General features: G+C 35.1%; 1 protein-coding gene across 2 annotated transcripts in view; it reads right to left on the reverse strand.

Moving 5' to 3' along the window:
• Positions 1-266: 266 nt before the first annotated feature.
• The window catches only part of LOC118191755 (E3 ubiquitin-protein ligase MARCHF3-like), a 43,355-nt gene continuing 21,807 nt past the window's right edge, over positions 267-21,814 (reverse strand). The window contains exons 3-6 of one of the 2 annotated variants that reach the window (XM_035362605.2): positions 21,044-21,171; positions 12,058-12,278; positions 789-996; positions 267-361 (exon numbers count right to left, since the gene is read on the reverse strand). In XM_035362605.2, the coding sequence (XP_035218496.1) occupies positions 341-361; positions 789-996; positions 12,058-12,278; positions 21,044-21,171 (578 nt within the window). In that variant the 3' untranslated portion in view covers positions 267-340. Of the gene's footprint in view, positions 362-445; positions 997-12,057; positions 12,279-21,043; positions 21,172-21,814 lie in introns of those variants that run through there. The other variant, XM_035362604.2, reaches the window with a different exon arrangement.

Below are 21,814 nucleotides of genomic sequence, written 5' to 3' on the forward strand. Positions count from 1 at the left end.
TGTATTGTGAGAAAATACAATTGCTGAATACGAATTCCTTTCTCGTACACAAATTAGTAAAGATTAAATTTCGAGGCATTAGCTGCATTCGGTGGTAAAATGTTTTTGTTAAATTTTAAACTTTAATATTCAGTATGAAGTGATTAAAAAGATAGCGATTATTAAATTCATTGCATCTAAACATATATAGTTCTGAAATTCTAAATATTTGAAAATTCTTACAATACTTTTTGTTTATTCAATTTTTAATACAAATTCAGTTTTCCTTGTTTCAAATAATCATGTTTTTTTTTTTTTTTTTTTTTTTTTTTTTTTTCCATACTTTCACATCCGTTTCCAGCTATGAAGTGGTTTCTGGTATCTGAAAAGTAGAAAACTGTAAAATCTATTACCAGAACAACAATTAATAAATTTGAAATTTATTTTTAATATCTTCGATATGCTTTGTTTTTCAGAATTTATATAAAAGTAGCATTTTGCTTTGTAATATAAAAATTGTTTATTACTAAAAAGAAATTTTATAAATAATCCAACATTTTAAACAGAAATTGTAGGTCATTATTTGATAAAGACAGTTTCTGTTACCTGAAAGTATGTTTAATGCTTTTAAATAGCTTTAAAATCTCGCAGTTTCAGTATAGATAGAAAGGGCATTAATAACCATTTCACAGAAATAGAACAATTTTAAAATTATTTACAGAAGTAAAATTACTAAATTAAATATTTATTTCCGGACGCTCTGATAAAGAATAAGGAAATCCAGTAGAACAGGTTAACTGTTCACTCACATTTGTGAAAACCGCTGGCAAACTGGTAGATAGTCTGTTTTCCAGAGTAGATATCCGATTTGAAGAATTTTCACGGGCTTGAGGAATAACTTGAATACCCTGCAAATTGTTTCCGCAACTGTCATCGTCTGTAGATACTCTTTGAACTCTCAGCAATCTAACATTTTGATTCCTGCTACGCCATCTCATGTAACCTTTCAAGTGATATCTGGGAAAGAATAATGAAAGCACATTAAAGTAAATATATCCTAAGAATATATCTTACACTGAATGAATTTACGTAAGTTTTACTGCTAACAGCTAAATAAATGTATCTGAAACAGAGTTTTCCAAACTTTATTGCATCACTCTGTCTCCAGTTTGAGACGGTTATTTGCAATATCCCTTCTGCTTTCTCTTTAATACTTACATTTAATATGGGATTAGTTAAATATTAATTTATGTAATATTTTTTATTTCTTTGCAAAAATTTGCCAATAAAAATTAATAAAATTAATATAATATTTTCTTTGTAATGCAAATACAATGTTGAAATAATACAGTTGTAATAATACAGCATCATGCTAGATAAATAATATCTAAGAGATGGTGCTGGCGAATTTTGTTTAAATTTCTATCAGTAAGATTAAATTGCTCATCAGATTAAGATTTGTTAACAGAAGCCGTAACACCATAATTATGTAAATCGCCTACATGTTTAAGAGCATACAGGCGATTTCTCTTTGTAAAACGTTAGCACAGAGTACTAAGGTCTCATTCCACTAAATACGATGTTGAGATTATTTGAGGGAAGACCTACAACGCATAATTTGTTTTTGTACGTAACATATTTCTTAATTTTTCTCGTGGATAAATTATATCTTATCTTGCTATGTTATAAAACTGTTGCCGAACCTACTGACATCTAAACCAGTAGACAGTTCAAAGGCCTTAAAAGGAGCGAAATTACTTCCTTCAAGAAACTCTGATCTACAAAAAAGACTATATATTAATATGAATTTCAAGATAAGGATACATGTTAAAAAAACTGAACGTGATTAAACTGCTTAAGATAGTAGCATACTTTTTTTTTTTTTTTTTTTTTTTTTTTTGTTCAAACTGATTTCATTCTCATATAGGCCAGATGTGGATAATAAATGCGATTATTACAATGTTGAAAATGGTAAGGGATATAAAATTCTTTGCGAAATTCATTTATAAGACTGATTTGTGAAATAATGCATTCAAAGAATTTAAATATCCCCTGAAATTATAGACTTTATATTAAATATAGCAATGTATATGAAGTTTCAAAATTTTATATAATGAAACAGAAAATATTTATATGGGGTAGAAAATTTCTTTCTGCACAAATTGAGCAGATGGAATTTTTCTTGCGATGAATTTTACGTACAGTTTCTTTGGCTCTGGAATTTATCCTCACGGCTTTTATTTTAAAGATAATCGTTGCAGTAAATTATACGCTTTCAAATTTTAGGAAGTAAATGTTTAAGTACATTACAGGTTAGTACTGCGACACAAACAACATTTTAGTCAGCATTATGTCCTTATAGCAGTATTGAACTAAGTAAATGCTGACTGTGAAATTAGGAGAAGACATCAGAATAAACTTTACTGATTATTATGTAATATTTTGTTTTATAAAATGATAGTAAATTATTCTGCAATAGATTTTACTGTCTTTATTCTGGAATTGGGGGAAAACTGATTTTATATTGATGATGATTCGTTCTCTATGCATTTGTACAGTAGTTCTCTGCACAGTTATTATGGTAGATTAAAATAAAGCACACAAAATCCAGCTACCTAAGGGAAGAGACGCATTCGTGGAGGATTTTCTAAATAAAATTTGCTCGGTTACTTTTGTTTCAAGGGCAGATCACATTTCCATGAACGCTAAAGTTTGGAATGAGATAGGGATATGTAGAGTCTAAATAGCTACATTCTTAAATCTCGTGTTGCATGTTTAGATTTGTTTTTCTTGCGGAAATACGAATTTTCCATCTAGTCAGGTGATTAGTTTTTTTTTTCTTTTTGGAAGTTTTACTGTATTATAACCAAGTAAATCATATTGTTTATACCATTAATTAATACATGCTTTTCGACTCTGCCGCGGTCAATACAGCCTCACTCAATCGCGAATCCACCTGATTGTTCAACTGTCGGAATTAAATGATTTAGATCAAGAGCTGTGTTCGGTTTCCTCCAATCCTACCATTAATTAATTAATACAAGCTTTTCGACTCTGCTTGGCCCCGCTGAAACCTTATATTATCACAGATCCATTTCAACGTTTGACTGCTAGAATTAAATGGATTAAGTAAAGATAGAGTGTTTCATTTCCTTCAATCCATATCATGATATTCGTTGTCAAAAACATTAAATTTACACCCATCGCTGAAAATGATTTCACTCTTTAATTAAAATTTACGCGAAAACAAATTTCTATCTTTAATTAAGTATCTTTTCGGTAATAGTAAAATCTCTGAAAGTTAGAGAAGGATTTCTTTCTAGCTACTGAACGTAAGGTCTGTTTAGTGGGAGAGGCTATGGAAAGGGATACCTTCGGAAATGGCCCACAAGCGACTGAGCAGTAAAGTCGCTGAACACAAGTAGTTTGTACCTGCGTTCGATTCCAGATTAAAAGGCTCGCTACAGGGGTGTTTTTGCATAGGCACTTATTTGTAACATGGATATGAGCTATTCCATTCCTGAAGATAATTTTTTTAGATAATCAAATTATCTAAACACATAAGCCTAGTCAAATTTGTATATTTTATGTCTGTTGTTTCTACCTTGATTTTGTAAGTCCTAACATGTGGAACCGTGCTATACAAATAGTATTTCATTGCAAACAAGTAATTGTATTCCTTTATATATGTTGTATGCACCTATATGTATGGCTTTTATGTTTATATATATTTTATGTATTTATCAGCGTTCGGGAATTATATCACCTATTCTAACATCGCGATAGTATTATCAAGCTGTCCTTCCAAATGTGAAATGCAATTAAATCAACAGCCCTTTTTTTGCCAATGTAATTAGTTTAATATTTGAAATAAACTCCGATCAGTCGTCTCCTGGCCTCAAGGGATGTTTCGGCTTCATAGATAGTGTTAAGCGCGGAAGAAATATCTGTTTTACAATATTAGTAACCAGGTGACCGCGTCCTCCGTCACTTGTCTGTTGCTTCCAGTTTATCAAAATTAAATGGGAAGTTTCATACGTAGGTAAATACATGCTAAGTTTTTAGAAGAAATATATATCTAGTAAACTATCTAAAATGTTAAAACAGTATTAATTCTTTTCATTACTTCGACAACAAAATGATTTGAAAGCATACATAGTGGACTGCATAAATTTGGCCATAACAGAGTTTTACAAGAGTTCTTTTCTTATATAAAATAAACTGATCAATTGTATCCGTATAGAAAACTCCACTCAAAAATGACAGCCATTCTATATAAAGAGCTTCATGTTCTTTAGATTAAATGCATTAATAACTGCTAATCAAGAGAAATAAAGGATATTTTAAGTTTTCAAAAGACTAATTTACCGAAAACTGTCGATTACCTTCAATGGACTGTATTGATTGAACAAGGCAAAACACACAAAAATTACCTGGAAAAGGGCAAGAATGCCTTCATGAAAGATTTCCCAAGGAAGACGGTTTGTATTCATGTTACACATAGGCAAATATAATGAAACCATATGTAAAATGCCTATTTAGATGCATAAATCAGAACTCTTCATGAAGTGCTTTGTTGCTTGAGCAACTCATCATGTTGTAGATGTGATTACCTTCGAAAATATTTTTAAAATTAGTTGCCAAGGCCCTTTCAATGAAAAAATTAACTTGCGTTATATTAGAGATCTAATATGGAGGATTTTAATTCTCATGTGTCGAATTTGTTAGTATGATTCCACAAATTTTTATCGTAACCTTGAGACACAAAAGAACATTGCGTGATTTAAAGGAGGAAAGGCTTTTGGCACGTTTTAAAATGTATTTAGCATACGTTAATGTATTCTGAGTACCGCACGCTGAATTCTGAAACTGTGAATACATGTGCGTTGCTTTGCCTTTTCCGCAGATTTTATCACTTTTTATTATTTTTAGTTTGAAGTCCATGACTTGAATTCGAAAACAACCATTTTTAAGTTATAGAAGTAAATTTTAAAAAATTCACAGGCGTTATTTATGTTTTCATCGTTTTCCTCATATTACTACCGGACATAAATTATTCTAATATACTTGTGCTTAAAATTAAGTTACCCCTTAGAAAAGGCATATTAAGCTAAAAAGAAAATAGCTACAAAATTTGCATACATAACAGCTGCACCCACGCTCAAATTAGCTAGCAGAAAAAATATTGCATACCAGCATTCTTTAGCAAGGAAATGTGTTAAGAACGGCTTGTTTTGTGTAGAAGCCTTATCTCCGCATTACGGATTTCAGAACGAAAACTGAAATAATCAAATTCTGAGAGTTTAACTGGACCGGTTAGATATTTCAAGTATTCACACAATAGCACTTACTAATTTATGAAACGAATTTTGTGAAACATTAAATGCGTAAAAAAATGCTTGAGGACTTATTTACGTTTAAACCTCAAGGTAAAACTCAGATGCATGAATTAAGGATAAATATGTTTAGACATACATCCCCGATATTCCCTGATACATTCCTGATTTATAAAGGCACTCAACTTTTTGCCATATTTATTAAGTTAAAAATGAACATAATTCGTTGAAATTAAGTACAGTTGGACCTCGGATCACGGACGCCTCTCTTCATGAACAAACAAATCTCGAGTGACGAACGTTGTCTCGAGTTATCAACATTCAAGCCAGTAACAAATAACTTTCAAAGGTATTTTGAGGTAACTACTGTCACAGAATTAACATTTAGGTCTTCTAGAAACATTTTAATATTTTCCGATGCTTAACACACATTAACAAAAATTGACAGCTAGTGACTTACCGGACTATGAACTCGGCCTGGAGGATACTGTCAAATTGTGTTGCAGACAGGTATTTTTAAGGGCTTTGGGCACTCGAGAGTTTTGTTATCTATGATATTGTGTCTTAAGGTCAAATTGTGTCACAGGCAGTTATTTTTAAGGGCTTTGGAATTCAAGAATTTTGCTATCTGTGATATTGTGTCTACATAAAACTATGAGCTTGGAAATTAACACTGAAGAGTTACTAGAGGGACTAGAGGACCATAAAAATGAGCTCAAGAAAGATCTAAGCTGTCATACTTTTAAAAGTAATAACAAAAGGCGATTGTGAAAAAGTGTCATCGGAGGAAGGGAAAAAGATAACCTAAGTTTTCGATCACCAGACTCGCATAAGCTCCCGCCCAGACGGTTAGGGGAGTAAACCGCTGAGTTGGCTTCCGACCCATGTATAGATATATCCATGCAGAATTAGTTAACAACTCAGCGGGAGTTAACCACTAGCTGCTAGGCCGCAGCCCTGAGCAGCCCCGGCTGAGCAGACGACATTTATAAAATGCAAAAAAGAAATGTACATGTGCATACAAGGCACTTGAAGAAGAGTACAATCAAAACATATGTACATACATATAAATACTAACTCAGATACAGATATATATATACACACTTACATACATGTATATTCCTAAACAAATAAAAGTATACATACTCACTCATATTCATATATACATATACGTTATCATGATAGTTAAAGTTTACATGAAGCATGCCATTCAGGTACGCGTGATCCTTAGTATAAATTAGGTACCATTAATACAAGTGTGTGTGTGTATTTAATTATGGCAAAGCACACTAGGGCTATCTTTTTAAGGGGAGGGATGCCTTCGTGGAGGACTTTCTAAGGGAACTGGCTCGTATACACGTTACAAATGGGAAAACCACGAAAACACCCATGCAGCCAGCCCGTTCGCGGGATTCGAACTTCGGACCGAACTACCAGTGTTCAGTGACTTTACCGCTCGGCCGCTGCTACCCCGCACCATTAATAAAAGATATAAACATATACAGATACAGTACAGCATTCAGATACAGTACAAACTTTATGTATGAAAACCTGGCACAGTATAAATACAAAAATTACATATTGAACATACATATCACAACTCTGTTGCTGACATATTGAACTAGCTTATATTGTTCTAACGTGCATACTGCTATGCTTTGCAAAGCAAGTAATCTATCTTCAGGTTAATAAATGTTCCAGTTCAAGAAGAGTTAATGCCATACTGAAGGTGCGATGTCTATTTCTAAGAGAACTGCTGCCTCGGGTGCGTCCCAGGTGGTGCGCTGCTCTCCTGGAGGGTAATAGTGGAGGTTGAACCACCATGATGTGCCCGAAGGGGGAGTGGACTAGAATGAGATTGAGTTCTCGATACGGGGAATGCCTTAAACTTCTTCTTCTTCTTCTAAGAGAACTGTGCTTAGAAATGGCATTGTTAGAACCTAATGTGTGTTAGACACGACTCAAGTTTGTACTTTATGGCTACTATCTTCCAGCGTCAGAAGATTGCTAGTACATTAGTCAATTATTGTTTTCAGTTTCCGCTGGGCAACTCTGTTACTTTGTAGATTCTGGAACCAATTTGGCCAGAAGCAGACTGCGATACCGAAAGACGCGGGTTCGAATCCCGGAAAAGGTATGGATGTAAATTGTCTGTCTCTTCATAGGAGGTAACCGTGGCCGCCTATTAAGGTGCCTTCATAATAAAATGACCACCAGTTCTGGTCTTAGTAGAGGCGAAAGCCTAAGAATGTCTAGTGCCCACCATTATATATATACTGCTGGTTATCCAAATTGCAACACTAAAAAGACAAGAGATATCACAACAAAATTTATTTAGTAGATAACATGTTGACCAAGTATCAAATGATTAAATTTATAGACTTCTGTGAAGTGCGGTTCCTTCCAGAATCAGTAGCCAGAGTAGCCGCCATTGTTGGAGATCACCGCTGCCACACGCCTCGGCATTGATTCAAAGAGACTGGATGTGTTCTTGGGGTACAGCAGACCAAGCAGCTTCCACACGTTGCCAAAGTTGATCTGGTGTGGCAGCGTGGGATGTAATCTGGGTCAATCGTTCAGCAACCATGGACCATATGTTTTCTATCGGCAAAAGATCCGGAGAGCGAGCCGGCGAGGGAAGCAATTCAATCTGGCGATTGACGAAGAACCCTTGGACAATGCGTGCCACGTGTTGTCGAATCATTATCCTGTTGAAATATGGCTGTGGGCAAGCCCTTAAGGTAAGGAAGGGCAACTGGCTCCAACCCCTCGGAGATGTAGCGCTGGCTGTTTAAAGTACCGGCAATGCGTACTAGAGGAGTGCGAGAGTGATATCCAATACCGCCCCATACCATAATACCCGGTGCAAGACCAGTGTAGCGTTGCATAACGCAGCTGTTCAGCATCCTCTCTCCACAGTGTCTCTAGACTCGAATTCGACCATCGTGGTGTTGCAGACAGAAGCGTGACTCGTCAGTAAAGACAATTTCATTCCATTCTGCCGTCCACATCCTTCTTTCATCGCACCACTGGCGGCTGAGACGTCCGTGGTTCTGCGTCAAGGGTAGAAGAAGCAGTGGATGTCTTGCGGACAGACCACTCTGCTGTAAACGGCGTCGAATGGTACGCGCAGACACTGGATGATGCGTTACAGACTGAATGTGCTGTGTTATGGTTCGTGATGTGACTGAGCGATCCATCACTGCCATGCGCACAATGTTCCTGTCATCACGTGAAGTGGTGCACTGAGGTGGATGCGATCGAACACGTCGGTCCGTCGTACCCTCCTGCATCCAACTGTCACATATCCGTATTACAGTTGTTTTGTTTCGTCCAATACAACTACTGATTTCTCTGAAAGATAATCCGCACTCTCGGGTGGCCGCTATCCTTCGTCTGTCGAACTCGGATACTTGATCAAACGATGATCGCTGTTTACTACGCGGCATAATTAATCGTTTTTTTTTGAAAAAAACCAAAAGATAAACACAATTGCCGAACTTGAAATCGTCGAAAACTCCAAGCCTTAAATAGCGCTTTGAAGTGGTGCCACAGGCGCGCGTGATATGCATCTGCGCTGAAATTCTAATCATTTGCATATCTCACCTCCGCTAATGCATGTTGTAAATTTCATGTTATTTGCATGCTTCCTTCAGGGTGTTGCACTTACGGTGGCCAGTAGTGTATATATATATATATATATAGATATAAAGATTCGTGTATGTTTAGGAAAGATACAAAGTTTCACGTAATGATATCACTGTGATAAAGCAAGATACAAGAAAGTAGTTTTAATGACAAATTTCCCTTTAGAGATATTTTAAAACGTGGACAACAAATTCCGCTGAACAAATTTTAAGTTAAACGGGGGACCAGTGGAACTTAAGCAGAATCAAGTGGCGCTAAGAAACAAAGAAATTATAAAATGTGCTGCGGCAAAAAGACAATTAACAGCCGTTTTGTGGAAGAAAACGTTTCATCTAAGCAATAAAATCTCTTTTCTTCTCTTCATCATCAATTTCCAGTTATATTGAGGCCCACAAGGGGCTAGGCCATGAATACTGGTTGTTCCGACCTAGTTTTCGAATAGAGACGAATGGGCTTGGCTGCATGGACGTTTTCGTGGTTTTCTCTATGTGTAACATGGATACGAGACAGTTTGAAAGTCCTGTACTAAGTCATCCCTCATCCTAGGCATGCAGTCCTAATGAACTATCTCGATAACTCGCATAAACGTTTCTAAAATCACAAAAATGGTATTCACCAATATGGAGACATCTTCAATGACTACTGGACTCTACTGGAACTGGAACGCACTTGGGTACAGGTATCTCTCCGAAAAAACTCCACTGTTCTACAGCACTAGATCGCACGTTTTAGCATTTCCTTCATACACGCGGTCCTTTCAGGCAAAATTAGACTGTTCTTGTGCAGAGAAGGTCTCCTGATTACTTACACAAAATCTTTAACAACACTGCCTTTTCTGGAACTTCTCATGGACGATCCAGAACACTCACACAAGAGGATGTACGGAAACTAGCATTTGATGTTAGCTGAAGTCCACAGACGAGTTCATTCCTAAATTGATTTTCAGGAATAATACCAAACACTGACACTAATTACAATATTACTGTTGTGGTTAGTAGTCGAACCTGCTATCTAAAGCCCCTGTTGTAATGCAGGGCTGAATTGAACTCCCGACTCAAGTTATAAAGGACAACATGAATTTTAATGAAGAACATGACTTTAACAGGTGCGGTTAAAAACCATCTGGGAAAAACAATGATTTCTCAGTCAAGAAGTTTCAGAAAGTTTTACGACAGGAATGTGCTAGGTCAACACCACACCTAAAGTGGTCACAGTCCCCATGTGCAAATTCTCATAGTCCCAGCAGGAAGGTCCAAGCAGCCGATGCTCTTCCGAAATCTCCTTTGCTTATGGCTCCAAGAACTTGACTGACTCTCGGTGTCGCTAGTTCTCTGCTAAATTGGAGGGGGTCCTTCTATGGTAGGGAACAACAAAAGGAGAACACATTCTGACTCCGCTGAAAGATTTTCTATAGCAAGAAATATTGGGGTGACCTTGGACGGTGGAACCAGAATAAGTAACAATGTGACCTTGTTTCAACTGGATTGCTCCCTCTGGTATGAAAGCGGCGTGATTGCATTCAGAGTCTGATTCCCGTGGGCGAAACCAGACAAGTAACATTTATGCTACCTTGTCGCAGTATCATAGTGTGTATGTGATTATGGCAAAGCCTCGAGGGCTATCTGCCTCTATCATAGAAAAGTGTAAATTTTATAATTTTAACAAAGCTGAATTTCTAAATTCAAAAATACCATAATGTGAATTTTTCTTATTTACAGCATTTTTGCAATTAAAAGTGTATTTAGAAATGTATATTAAGCATGACAACTCAGGGAAGATAAAATTGTACATGAACTTGAATACGCAGCTGACTGAATGAAATTGTCAACCAAATGTCAGTTTGTGTTTGCTTCGCTGTGATTGGTCCATTCTGCTGCCATATTGGCATAAAGGTCCCAGTGTGCTTTGCCATAATATGCTATCTACGCTTATTCGTACGGTTACAGTAAAATTAAATTTTCGTCTATTTTAATTTGTTTAATACTATGTTTACTTTTTCCTCCTTAGATTTAGTGATTTACATTGTTTTTGTGCTTTGTCCATTGATTTTACGATGAACGCGTATATGAAGTAGGGCCGTAACTTTTAAATAAGCAATCATCTGTGGTTCAGGGATGGATTAAGCCAATTCGTATTAACTTCTATGAGGAAAATAGCTTCGGATGACCATAATTAATTTTAGATGAATATAAAAGTGTACGTAATATTAACATAGAACGAAATTATTTAAATTAAGAATAATAACTTCGATCAACATAATACAGGCAGTTCTCCTTTAAATCGGGCTCTGGCAATTCATATTCTGGCGAGTTTTTAAACTGCCGATATTAATTTTTGGATCTGTCACCAGGGTGGCACTGTTATTAGTACGGATTTAAAAATCTGATTGCGCTGCAGCTGGAGTTCTGAAAGACTACTGGTTTCTCGTATTTGGCTGCATATAGGCCTTAATGTCAGCTAAGTGCAGAAGAAGGTGTTTGTGGTAATAAGCACCGGCATAAGTCCTTGTCTTTTTTGAAACTCTAGAGTTTGCGAAAAAGGTACAGAAACATCTGTAACGGCATAGTGTAAATACTTACCGAGGTTAGTACATCAACTATGCAAAACTTACCGAAATGAAGGTTTTTTTTTTCCCCTGTCTTTCTGATAAGGAGTTAAAGTGTTGAAAACTTTGAATAAGAACTTTGAAAATTAAACAATGCACTTCTAAAGTATTTTAAGTTTCGATATAATAAAGATGGTAGCTTGTCTGAGGATTCGTTTACAGAGCAGGCTGAAGTGTTTCATTCAGAAATGAAGCTAGATTACTACTGTGAATGTATTTTTTTGTTTATTTAAAGTGAATTTTATTTCGGATTTCACAGCAATATATATTTGGAATAATTTGACCAGTTCGAGGGTTAGACATATGTTTATTGCTAAATATAACATTTATTCTTCTTAAATGTGGATCTTTCTTTTCCGCCATTTTCTGTGGTTTGGCAGTCAGTCCTAAGACTGCCAGATTTAAGGAGAACAATCTGTATCAAACTCAAGAAAGTTTAAAATAATAAAAACCAGTATAATACTAGAATTTTTAAAATGAAAAACAAACCTGAAAGTTAGTATATTCCAGATAGAATACATAGTTACGAGAAAGGTTGCTAGCGCCATGAGACATCCTGCTTCAAGGCTGTTGCCCCACGCTACTTGTTTCTTAGCTCCTTCCACACAGAGGAAACTGCTTACGACTGCTAAAGGTGTTAGCAAAAGGAAACACGTCATGTCCCCCATAAGAGATCGACGTTGCATAAGGTTCTCATCACTGCGAATATACTTTCAAAGATAAGAAGATTATTAATACACGAATATTAGAAAAACTCTACAATAAAACTCGACTGAGAAAACGACTGTGCCAACTAGTCTTAGTAAAGTAATTTAGCATAACATTTTATTAATCAGGTTTCGAGTAAAATACGAACATTAATACACTAGTATTGTCTGGAAAAAAAAAGTGCTGTAATTCAAAAATATCGATGTAAAATTCTTATACAAATTTTAATCTGTTTCCAGAGAAACTAAAACTGTAATTTAAAAAATAAAGAGAACTGACTTAGATATGTAAAAAAAACTACATCTGAAAATTCAAGAGACTTATAAAGAAGTGTCGTAAAAGATGAGCTAAGCACAAAACTGTACGTATTTTTCCTCTAATATAGACTCGAGATTATTTTATATCTCTTGAAATTTTTGAATTTTTTCCGTTATAAGACAACATGCACTAAACAAAGTTCTACAAAAATTTATTTGTATCAACGCCTGATATTGACCACCGTTAAATTAACTGCGTTACTTTTTATCTCTTAATACAGTATTTTTGTTTTCAAATTCATTAGTTAGATTATAGCACGCAAGGGCTTATCTGTATAAGGAAAAAGGAATGCCTTCGTGGAGGACGTTCTAAGGGAAACTGGCTCATATTCATGTTATACATGGGAAAAATCACAAACTCATGTTCATGCAGTGAGCCCATTCCCCGGGATTTCAACCCGGCTCGACTGCCAGTGTTCCCTGCACTTACCATTCGCCTACTGATGGACATTTTTGTTTTCAAAGTAAGTTTTGTAAGTAACAAAACGTTCACGAAGTATATCATTCTACTTCGTTCTTTGTTTATTGAAATACCTAAACTACCAGATGTATTATTTCTTAGGTTCAAAAAGTATGGTGTTCGAAATAACCTGATGACGGAAATGTGCGTTTTTTTTGGAGAAGAATCAAGTTAGCTCATACATCTTTGTCCATGCGTGTTGTCCTATAACGGGAAACATCCGAATTAACTTTCATTTACTGAATTTTGGCTGAACAATATGAATACATCTATATCCAAAATGAAAAACAGTGATATAGAAAACTTCGAATTTAAACGTATTTCAAATGTTCATATCTACTGTAGATTAAAACAGTCGTTACATTGTTTTATTTGGTTTATTTGAAAAGGGCAAACCACATGAGGGGGTACCTGCCTAAGTGAAGTAGTGCCTTCGTGGAGGTCTTTCCAAGAGAAATTGGCTCGTATTTACACGTTACACATGGAGAAAACCATGAAAACGCCCAAACAACCAGCCCGTTCGTCTGGAATCGAAACCAGGTTGAGCTACCACTGTTAGTGAATTTATCGCTGGGCTGCTGGTGGGCTTTAGAATCTTCTAAAAAACTGAAAAGTAATGCAGTCAAACTCTTGATTTACTGGAGTACTCTGGGAACGATATCCATGATTTTCTCAAAATTACGTTAATACGAGGGCAGTTAAAATATCTCAGAAAACACGAATGGTTTGGTTTATTGAGATTACAGCAAAGCACACTAGGACTATTTGGCTAAGAGAAGGGATGCCTTCGTGGAGGACTTTACAAGGGATACTGACTCGCATACACGTTACACATGAGGAAAACACGAAAACGCCTAAGCAGCCAGCCTGTTTGTGGGATTCGAATCTCGGACCGAACTACCAGTGTTCAGCGAATTTACCGCTCTGCCGCTGGTGCGCCTAGGAAACAAGAATGACCCATATTACAATTAACAGAAACATACTACACTAATGAAAACAATTAGACGGTGTTAAGATTTCGGATATAAACTGAAGTAAACACTGTTGTTTGTTGAACGAAACGTTTGTTGGCTGATACTTGATGCATAGGCTGCATTTATGAGAAAAAAACCTACGCATGGGACAAGGAATAATTAATTTTTCTTCCCAAATTTTCTTCAAAACAAACAAAAAAATGCGTACTTCGTAAATGTCGTTAAAACGATAAAAAACTCTGATTTCTCAGTCAAATGAGTTTTAACAAGCGTTACGGTTTCCGTTGACCAAAAACAACATTGCAAACTCGTGAGTAAAAAGGTTATGAAGGGGAAACTGAGATAGTCTTTTCTCATTCCTATAGATGAGCTGATTCCACAGCTGGGCTGTTTTTAGAGGTGATGAGCGACAAGCAACTCTTCTCTCTAGAGCAGTGTTTCCCAACCTTTTTTGTGCTATGCTCCACCCAATCCTCTCTAAAATTTTTACGCCTCCCCTAGCAGCATATACATAATTTTTAATATTTAAAAATTGAAATATTCACGAAAAAAACTTGAATGATAGCTTTTAGGAAGAAATTACTACGAAATTTTGTGAGCAAACACAGTAAGTGAACTTTCAAAACATGGAGAACTGAAATTCAAGAGGTGAAAGTTTTTTATTTTAAATATTAGCAATTTTTATTATTTAAATTTAGCGAGTTCCTTGCGCTTGATACTTGCTGCAAAGAAATTTTATGTCAGGTTCCAATTTAGATAACTTGAGTCTCAAATCCAACCCTTTTTTTTTTTTTTTTTTTTTTTTTTTTTTTTTTTTACAGCAGCAAATCATTTATGGCACTAAATCTGCATTCAGAAAAATATGAAGATGGTAACAATAGTTCTCTTGCAAATTTTGTTGCATTTGGATATCTGATTCTGGTTTCCTCACAAAGCTATGTCATCCTTTTATATTAAATAACGTTTTAATTAACTCATCATTTTACATTTCTGCGAGTTCTTTTTTTTTTTTTTTTTACTGCATATTTGAAATATCAGCCAAATCCACTAGCATTGGCTGCATCATCCAAGTTGGAAAATCAATTTGTTTTAAGTTACAAAATCTTTTAAATCAGCTGATAAAAATTTCATATGATCGACAATAACAACTATAGTGGTAGTCACGTCACATTTTTGGAGCCAATGAGACTTTTCGAAATTTTTGTGGTAAATAGTATATGCCTGACATAATTCAACAAAGATAATGAAACCAAATATCTTCCTTTTGCATACACAAAACTCGAAATTTTGCATACACAAAACGACTTGGGATATATATTAAATTTATAGTATATAGCATTGTTCTAATATAGGTATTTTGACACAAAACTCGAAATTTTTTTGAAATGACATGCTAGATTTTTTGAGTATTTCGATTCTACGGCTCAAATTACGCCTAGATAGTCAATTTTGAAATTTATGGAGAAATTTAAAAATTTATATTGGCGCATTTTTTTCAGTTTGCTAAGACTAATTCACTTGGCGAACTTCTTAATTTATAGCAACCTATTTTCCTTTCCTTGTACAGGAGCGGGAAAAAGTCATCGTTCATGCTTTCAAATAATTTTAACAAAGTACGTAAACCGCATTTTCGTTATTATCACTAATAATAAATACACCAAATTTAAAAACGCGCCAAAATATAAATTCATGTATATCTTAGGAAATTTTAATTAAAAAACGAATTTTTTGCAAGTGAACTTAGAAATACATCTACTTTAAGAAGATGGCAAAAATAATGTAGTGTACAATTCAAATTTTTTTCATAAAATTTATAAAAATTATTTAAAAATACAAATTTAAAAATAAATAAAAAATAGACGAATTTTATTTGGAATGGACTAAATTTTGAAATATGAAAGGTTGGTTTGGTTTATTAGATTACGGCAAAGCACTCGTGGGCTATCTGCCTTAAGGGAGGGATGCCTTCGTGGAGGACTTTTTAAGGGAAACAGGCCCGTATACACGTTACACATGGGGAAAACCACGAAAACACCCATGCAGCCAGCCCGTTCGCGGGATTCGAACCTCGGACCGAACTACCAATGTTCAGCGACGTTACCGCTCGGCCGCTGGTGGGCACTGAAATATGAAAGGAAGAATCAAATAAGTTTAATAAATATATATCAAATTCAGTTAACATTGAAGAGCTAAAATTTTGAGAGCTAATTTTTTAAAAACTATTGGGGCGATTTTTACAAAACTTGACGGTTTGGCTTAATTTGAGTCGTAGATAAGAAGTATGGAAAATAATTGGCATGTCATTTCAGAAAATGTCCGATTTTGTGTCAAAATACCTATACTAGAACAATGCTATATATAAATCTGATACATATCCTAAGTCGTGCTTTCGGGACATGAAAAAAGCAAGTTGAATTTCGTCAATCGGCCCAGTAGAACGAAAGATACAGAACTGTCCCCCCTTTTTTTTTCGCAGTGTATCAGTAGCTCTCAAAAGATGCTGTTGCGAAAGAGTCACGTTCATACTGCGGTTTTATCTGGCCGGTTAAATACCGGTTATCTTTTTGTGTTGCTGCACTTTAACGTTTCTTAACATTTCCGTTTTCGAAAAATCGATTCCATAGCCTGGAAATTATACTTTGGCATGCTTCAAGGACTTCCGCTAAAACAGTTTGCATTTAACCCGCTTCTACTTCCACAGACTAACAATTCAAGTAAATCATGTTGTTCAGACATAGTATTCACTCCTACGAAGCATTCAACACATGACAATTGTTTCTGATCTTCTACACAAAGCATACTCCTCAGCTAAAATACATAATTTTCGACATCACGGGGAAAATGTGCGTATTCTGAAGTTTGTAAACGTGAGGATGTTTCAATTTTGACCTCCTTTCTTTCATTTTCTATTAAAAAACTAGATGATTGCTTCATATCAGTTTCACAATATTCCCTAATTGTTTTTAGCAGTGTATTAACGTGTATTTTCAGCCAGTTTAATGTGAAGAATAAGTTTCTCAAATAAAATAAATAAATAAAATTAAAAAAAATAAAAAATAAGGCGTCACTGTAAATAACAGTAGAATCAAAGATACTAGAAATAAAGAATTTAAAGTATAAATGGCGTTAAATAATATTTACAGTAGAACTTATTGTCACTGTGTTCAAACTTTCTTCTCTCTTCATGGTGAACCACTCTATTTGTTTACATTATTCTTGTATTTCGATAAGAGTCAGTATGAAACTAAAGATTAATAGCTATGTACTTGATTTATTTTTATGAATGAACAGTATATTCTTAACGGAAATTTAACAATATTCCAGATTATGTGGCCTTGGCTGTGCCACCCAGCCGGTATAGTGTTTAGCATCATCGCTGACTGCCGTGCCGAAGTGCTCGGGTTCGAATTCCGGAGAAGGCATGGCTTTTTTAAATGTATAGTGCCTGTGCGAGTCATTTTTGCATTTGGCATGGAGACACTAAATATGCGGCGAGTCGAAAGTCCTCTCGAGAGGTTGGTGGTAGGGAAAAAGGGGGGTGAGAGACCCTCAATTTCCCCGGGGTGCCCTCTCAAAATTGGGGCAAAATTGAGCTAAATCGTAGTGTCACCTGTAAGGAGCTCAAGGCTGTTGCCAACGGTCGGCGTATCTTGCGCTCCTTGCCACGAGGAATTTCGTGAGCTTTGGCTGACTATAGGTCAGACAAATGAGCATTAGCATATGATCTAACGTTATCAGACGTTTTCTATCGCTGTTATCCCATGCAGATTTCATAGACAGTTTTGTTTTGCATTGATGATTTGGGATTGTAATTTTTTCAACGTCCTGCAACTTCATTTTTTTTTTTTTTTTTTTTTTTTGGAATTAGGTTTTAGTAAATCTGCAATTATATAAACCTGGTAACTGAGAGCTGTCCATAGGATTTGGAAATGACTGGCTGGTGAGTTAAGGCAAAGCTCAAGAGAGCTCTTTAGCTAAGGAAAAAGATGCCTTCATGCACGGCTTTCTAAAGAAAAATGACTCATATATACTTTACGCTTGTGATCTACAAATGGAATTTCTATTCAAAATGCATTACAGTGAGAGATCATACTTTAAGAGATGTTTTAATTATCCATACACGTATGAAGAAATTTGTAGCATTGAAATATTACTCTTTTTAACGAGAGACTTCTTCACAAGTACAACAGCCCCTTACAGGCCTTGGCTGCTTCAAAAATGCGCTCCTTCCACCACTTCTGTCTGCAGCGATTCCTCTACAATTTCTTATTTTTTAAGTTTTTTTTAATGTTATCAAACCATGTAGTCAGTGGTCTTTCTTTAGATTAGAAGCCGTCAAGAATGTCAAGATCTTACTGGTATTATCTTCCGATATTCTCCAAACATGGACCGGCCATCTTCATCTGTTACTACGAGTGATTGTATTATTTGTGTTTGCTTATAAAGCATGTACAGTTAAATCTTGCTTTCCAGCGTCCCTGTTCCTGTACTGGGCCTAAAATTGCTCTGAGGATTTTTCTCTGAAACATGTTCCAGAGAGCATTGTATATCTTTATTTGAAGTTCCACTTGCATGAAGTAAAACAGTTAGTATTAGTGTCTTACATATTCGTAGTTTATTCTGCGACATATAATATTAGATCTTAATTATCTTCTTAGTCCAAAGAAGCATTTATAAACCCTTTTAATTCTATCAATCTCTGCTCTTAGTTTTGTCATTAATTATGGTGCCAAGGTATTTAAATTCCTAAACATTTTCGAAGCTCTAGCCGTTAATGTACAATTGGTTACGATAGTTTACCATGGCGAGTGTAATTTTCATGAATTTGGTTTTATCCTCGTTGACTGAGAGGCCTATATTTGTGGCAGAAGATTCAAGAGTTGACTTTTGTAACCGCTTGCCTGCGAAAATATCTAATTTAAGAAGTTTACGTAAAATTTGATATTCTTTAAACATTGTTCTGAAAGACTAATGCTACTTTAAACACCTTGCTAAAAAAGTAACCAACTGAAACCGAGTAGCATTAAAAAGATGAAAATTAGCAAAGGGAATCGGCATAATGATGAAGGAGAGCTTTTCTGCGCACTCCCTTAATTTCGAACGCAATCCTTTTTTGACTAAATCTTCCTTGAAGGAACAGGATAGCAGCTTATTTATCTCAGCAAATCCCAAGCAATGAAATCCATCCCAATAATAATAAAAACTAAATAAATGAAAAAACGTAATCGCGCGAGGTTATGAAGTCAATTATTGCCAACTGAGAAGCCAAATCAAACTGGAGGCACTTGAGGCCGAAGAAATACGCCCCCCCCCAAAAAAAAGCGCTAACCACATGAAAAGCACCTGATTTTATATCTTCTAATGCGAATGTAAAAAAATACAACTATCCATTTTCGGGTGTTCTATTTAGCGATTAAAAATGCGTCCTTCTTTGTACAACATTGTTATAAAATTATTCGTTGATTTTAAATCAAAATAAGCTAACATAATGGCATTTATTTGATATTCATTAGATTCTTTTAAAATAATTTGATTTGAAAAAATCTGAAAGATTTAATTTGTATAGACAAATCCAAGTTTCCTGAAGCTTAAACACTTAGCCCTTGAATAGTAATGCTGTCTCATATTATGTTAATGGCAATTGAACGTAATTTTGGTTGGCACCTATATTTTTTAAAATTTCTCCTTTCTTACACCTTTAGGACCGAAGTATCAGAAAAATTATTATTTTAAAAGCTTTATGTAAATTTAAGTATTATGTTTTAAAAAGAGAGGAAAAAATAAGGGTAGTACATATCTTGATATAAGCCATTTTAAAAATAGAATTGTATTTCTAGGGTTAGAAACAAAACGAAATTCAAAATAGCGATTTATTTTTCATCTAGAATAAATTTAACAATGATATTTTCCCCCAGATTACAAATTTTGACACTTTCTGACTTATCCCCTATAACCGCTTTGGGCACTTTTCCGTTTCGCCGGCACAAATCTCGCCAAGTAGACTTTATTAGTGAAAACACACAGTATACACATAAAAAGTGTTGAAAGATGTTAGTTCTAAGAATTTTTTATTTTGAAGGTATAAATATTTTAATATCGTTTAAAATTTTGTAAAAAAGCCAATAAATAAAGACAATAAATTTGTAATAAGACATTAATTTAAGAATTTACTATGCTTTCATCGTACAACATCCTTATTCGCCGGTTCATATCACGTTACCCCAAGTGATCTCATCTCACGTAAACTACGCTACAAAAATCTAATTCTCTCAGTAATTACCTACAACAATTTCAAGTTAAATCTTAATTTGGAATACAAGTTTAAATGCAAGAATTATTTCAATTCGTACGAATAGCTTACTCAGAAATTAAAGCTGCAGTGCTTTACTTCGCTAGTGCATTCTCATTAGAATTGATGAATTTAACCACTGACTTTGCCTTTTCTATATTTTCGCCATCGGGTGAGTGATGTGATTGCATCCCAATTGACTTAATTACCGCCCGCGAATGGCCTTAGGGGATAAAATCAAACTATCTGGTAAAAATTCTATGTAATTGTATGCCAGTATTGAAAGGCTTGGTTTGGTTTATTTAATTATGGCAAAGCACACTAGGGCTATCTGCCTAAGGGAAGGGGTGCCTTCGTGGAGGGCTTTCTAAGGGAAACTGGCTCGTATACGAGTTACACATGGGGAAAACCGCGAAAACGCCCATGCAGCCAACCCGTTCGCGGGATTCGAACCTCGGACCGAACTACCAGTGTTCAGCAACTTTACCGCTCGGCCGCTGGTAAGCCTCCAGTATTGAAAGAAACAATCAATCTGATAAGAAATGGCTGAGACTTGTTTTGAAAATGTAAAAGTTAAAGTAAAAGGTTACCAGCGAGGATATTTCGTTTCGCATCGGTTGTACCATTACTGGCGACTTTATCGCTTGCGTCGGCAAAACAGAAAAGTACCCTGCTTTGCAGTACAATTAGGCATTATTTAAAAAATGTACGTAAGGAAAATAGTTACCTCTAAAACTGACTTTGGAGAACGAACCGTGGCAAATGTGTAATTGCAAATTTCACATTTATCATTCGTCTCGTACCTTGTACTAAGCCATCGTTCCATGCAAGTAAGATGAACCAAGCCCACTGTTCCTATAAATAAAAGCATAAACTACGCCAGAAATAATAAAAAAATAATAAAGGCGTATTTAAAAATTTTAAGTGGCATTCTGAACTATTCAGTACGCCTTCAATGACATCAGCTTCACTAAATTTATTTTTCTTTCCTATGTTAATTAAAATGTTACGATATTTTGTAATTTATTTCCATGCTTTCGTAAAAGTTCCAAACATACATTATGTTCGGATTAGTTCAGACGCAAATATTTTAAATTTAGAATAAAATTAGGAAATACTCAATTTACTAAACTTCATTAAAGTGTAACAATAAAATGCTGGATGAAAAGGGCTAAGAACAAAATGCATCATAATATACATCTGCTACTGTTTTAAAATGCAGTGAAGATACGTAAAGTGGATTCGTAAATTTACAGTTGAAACGCACAAGATATAAAAATAAGGCTTCGTATTTATAACTTTCTTTTGGTTCATATGTCCACGTTTTTTAAAAGAGAGAGGCGAAAACTAACCTCTTTATCGTGTAAACTATAAAGGCATGTTTCCCTACTTTGATAAAAGAAACAAATCCGGTCTTTACATTTTCGTACTCACCAAGTAAAGCAATAGGTAGAGCAATAATTGTTTTTTTTATGGAGGCGTTTTGGACTCATAGTGG

Source organism: Stegodyphus dumicola, chromosome X1 (assembly GCF_044657685.1).
Source record: "Stegodyphus dumicola isolate Sdum_Otavi_A_Nest chromosome X1, ASM4465768v1".
Classification (NCBI taxonomy): domain Eukaryota; kingdom Metazoa; phylum Arthropoda; class Arachnida; order Araneae; family Eresidae; genus Stegodyphus; species Stegodyphus dumicola.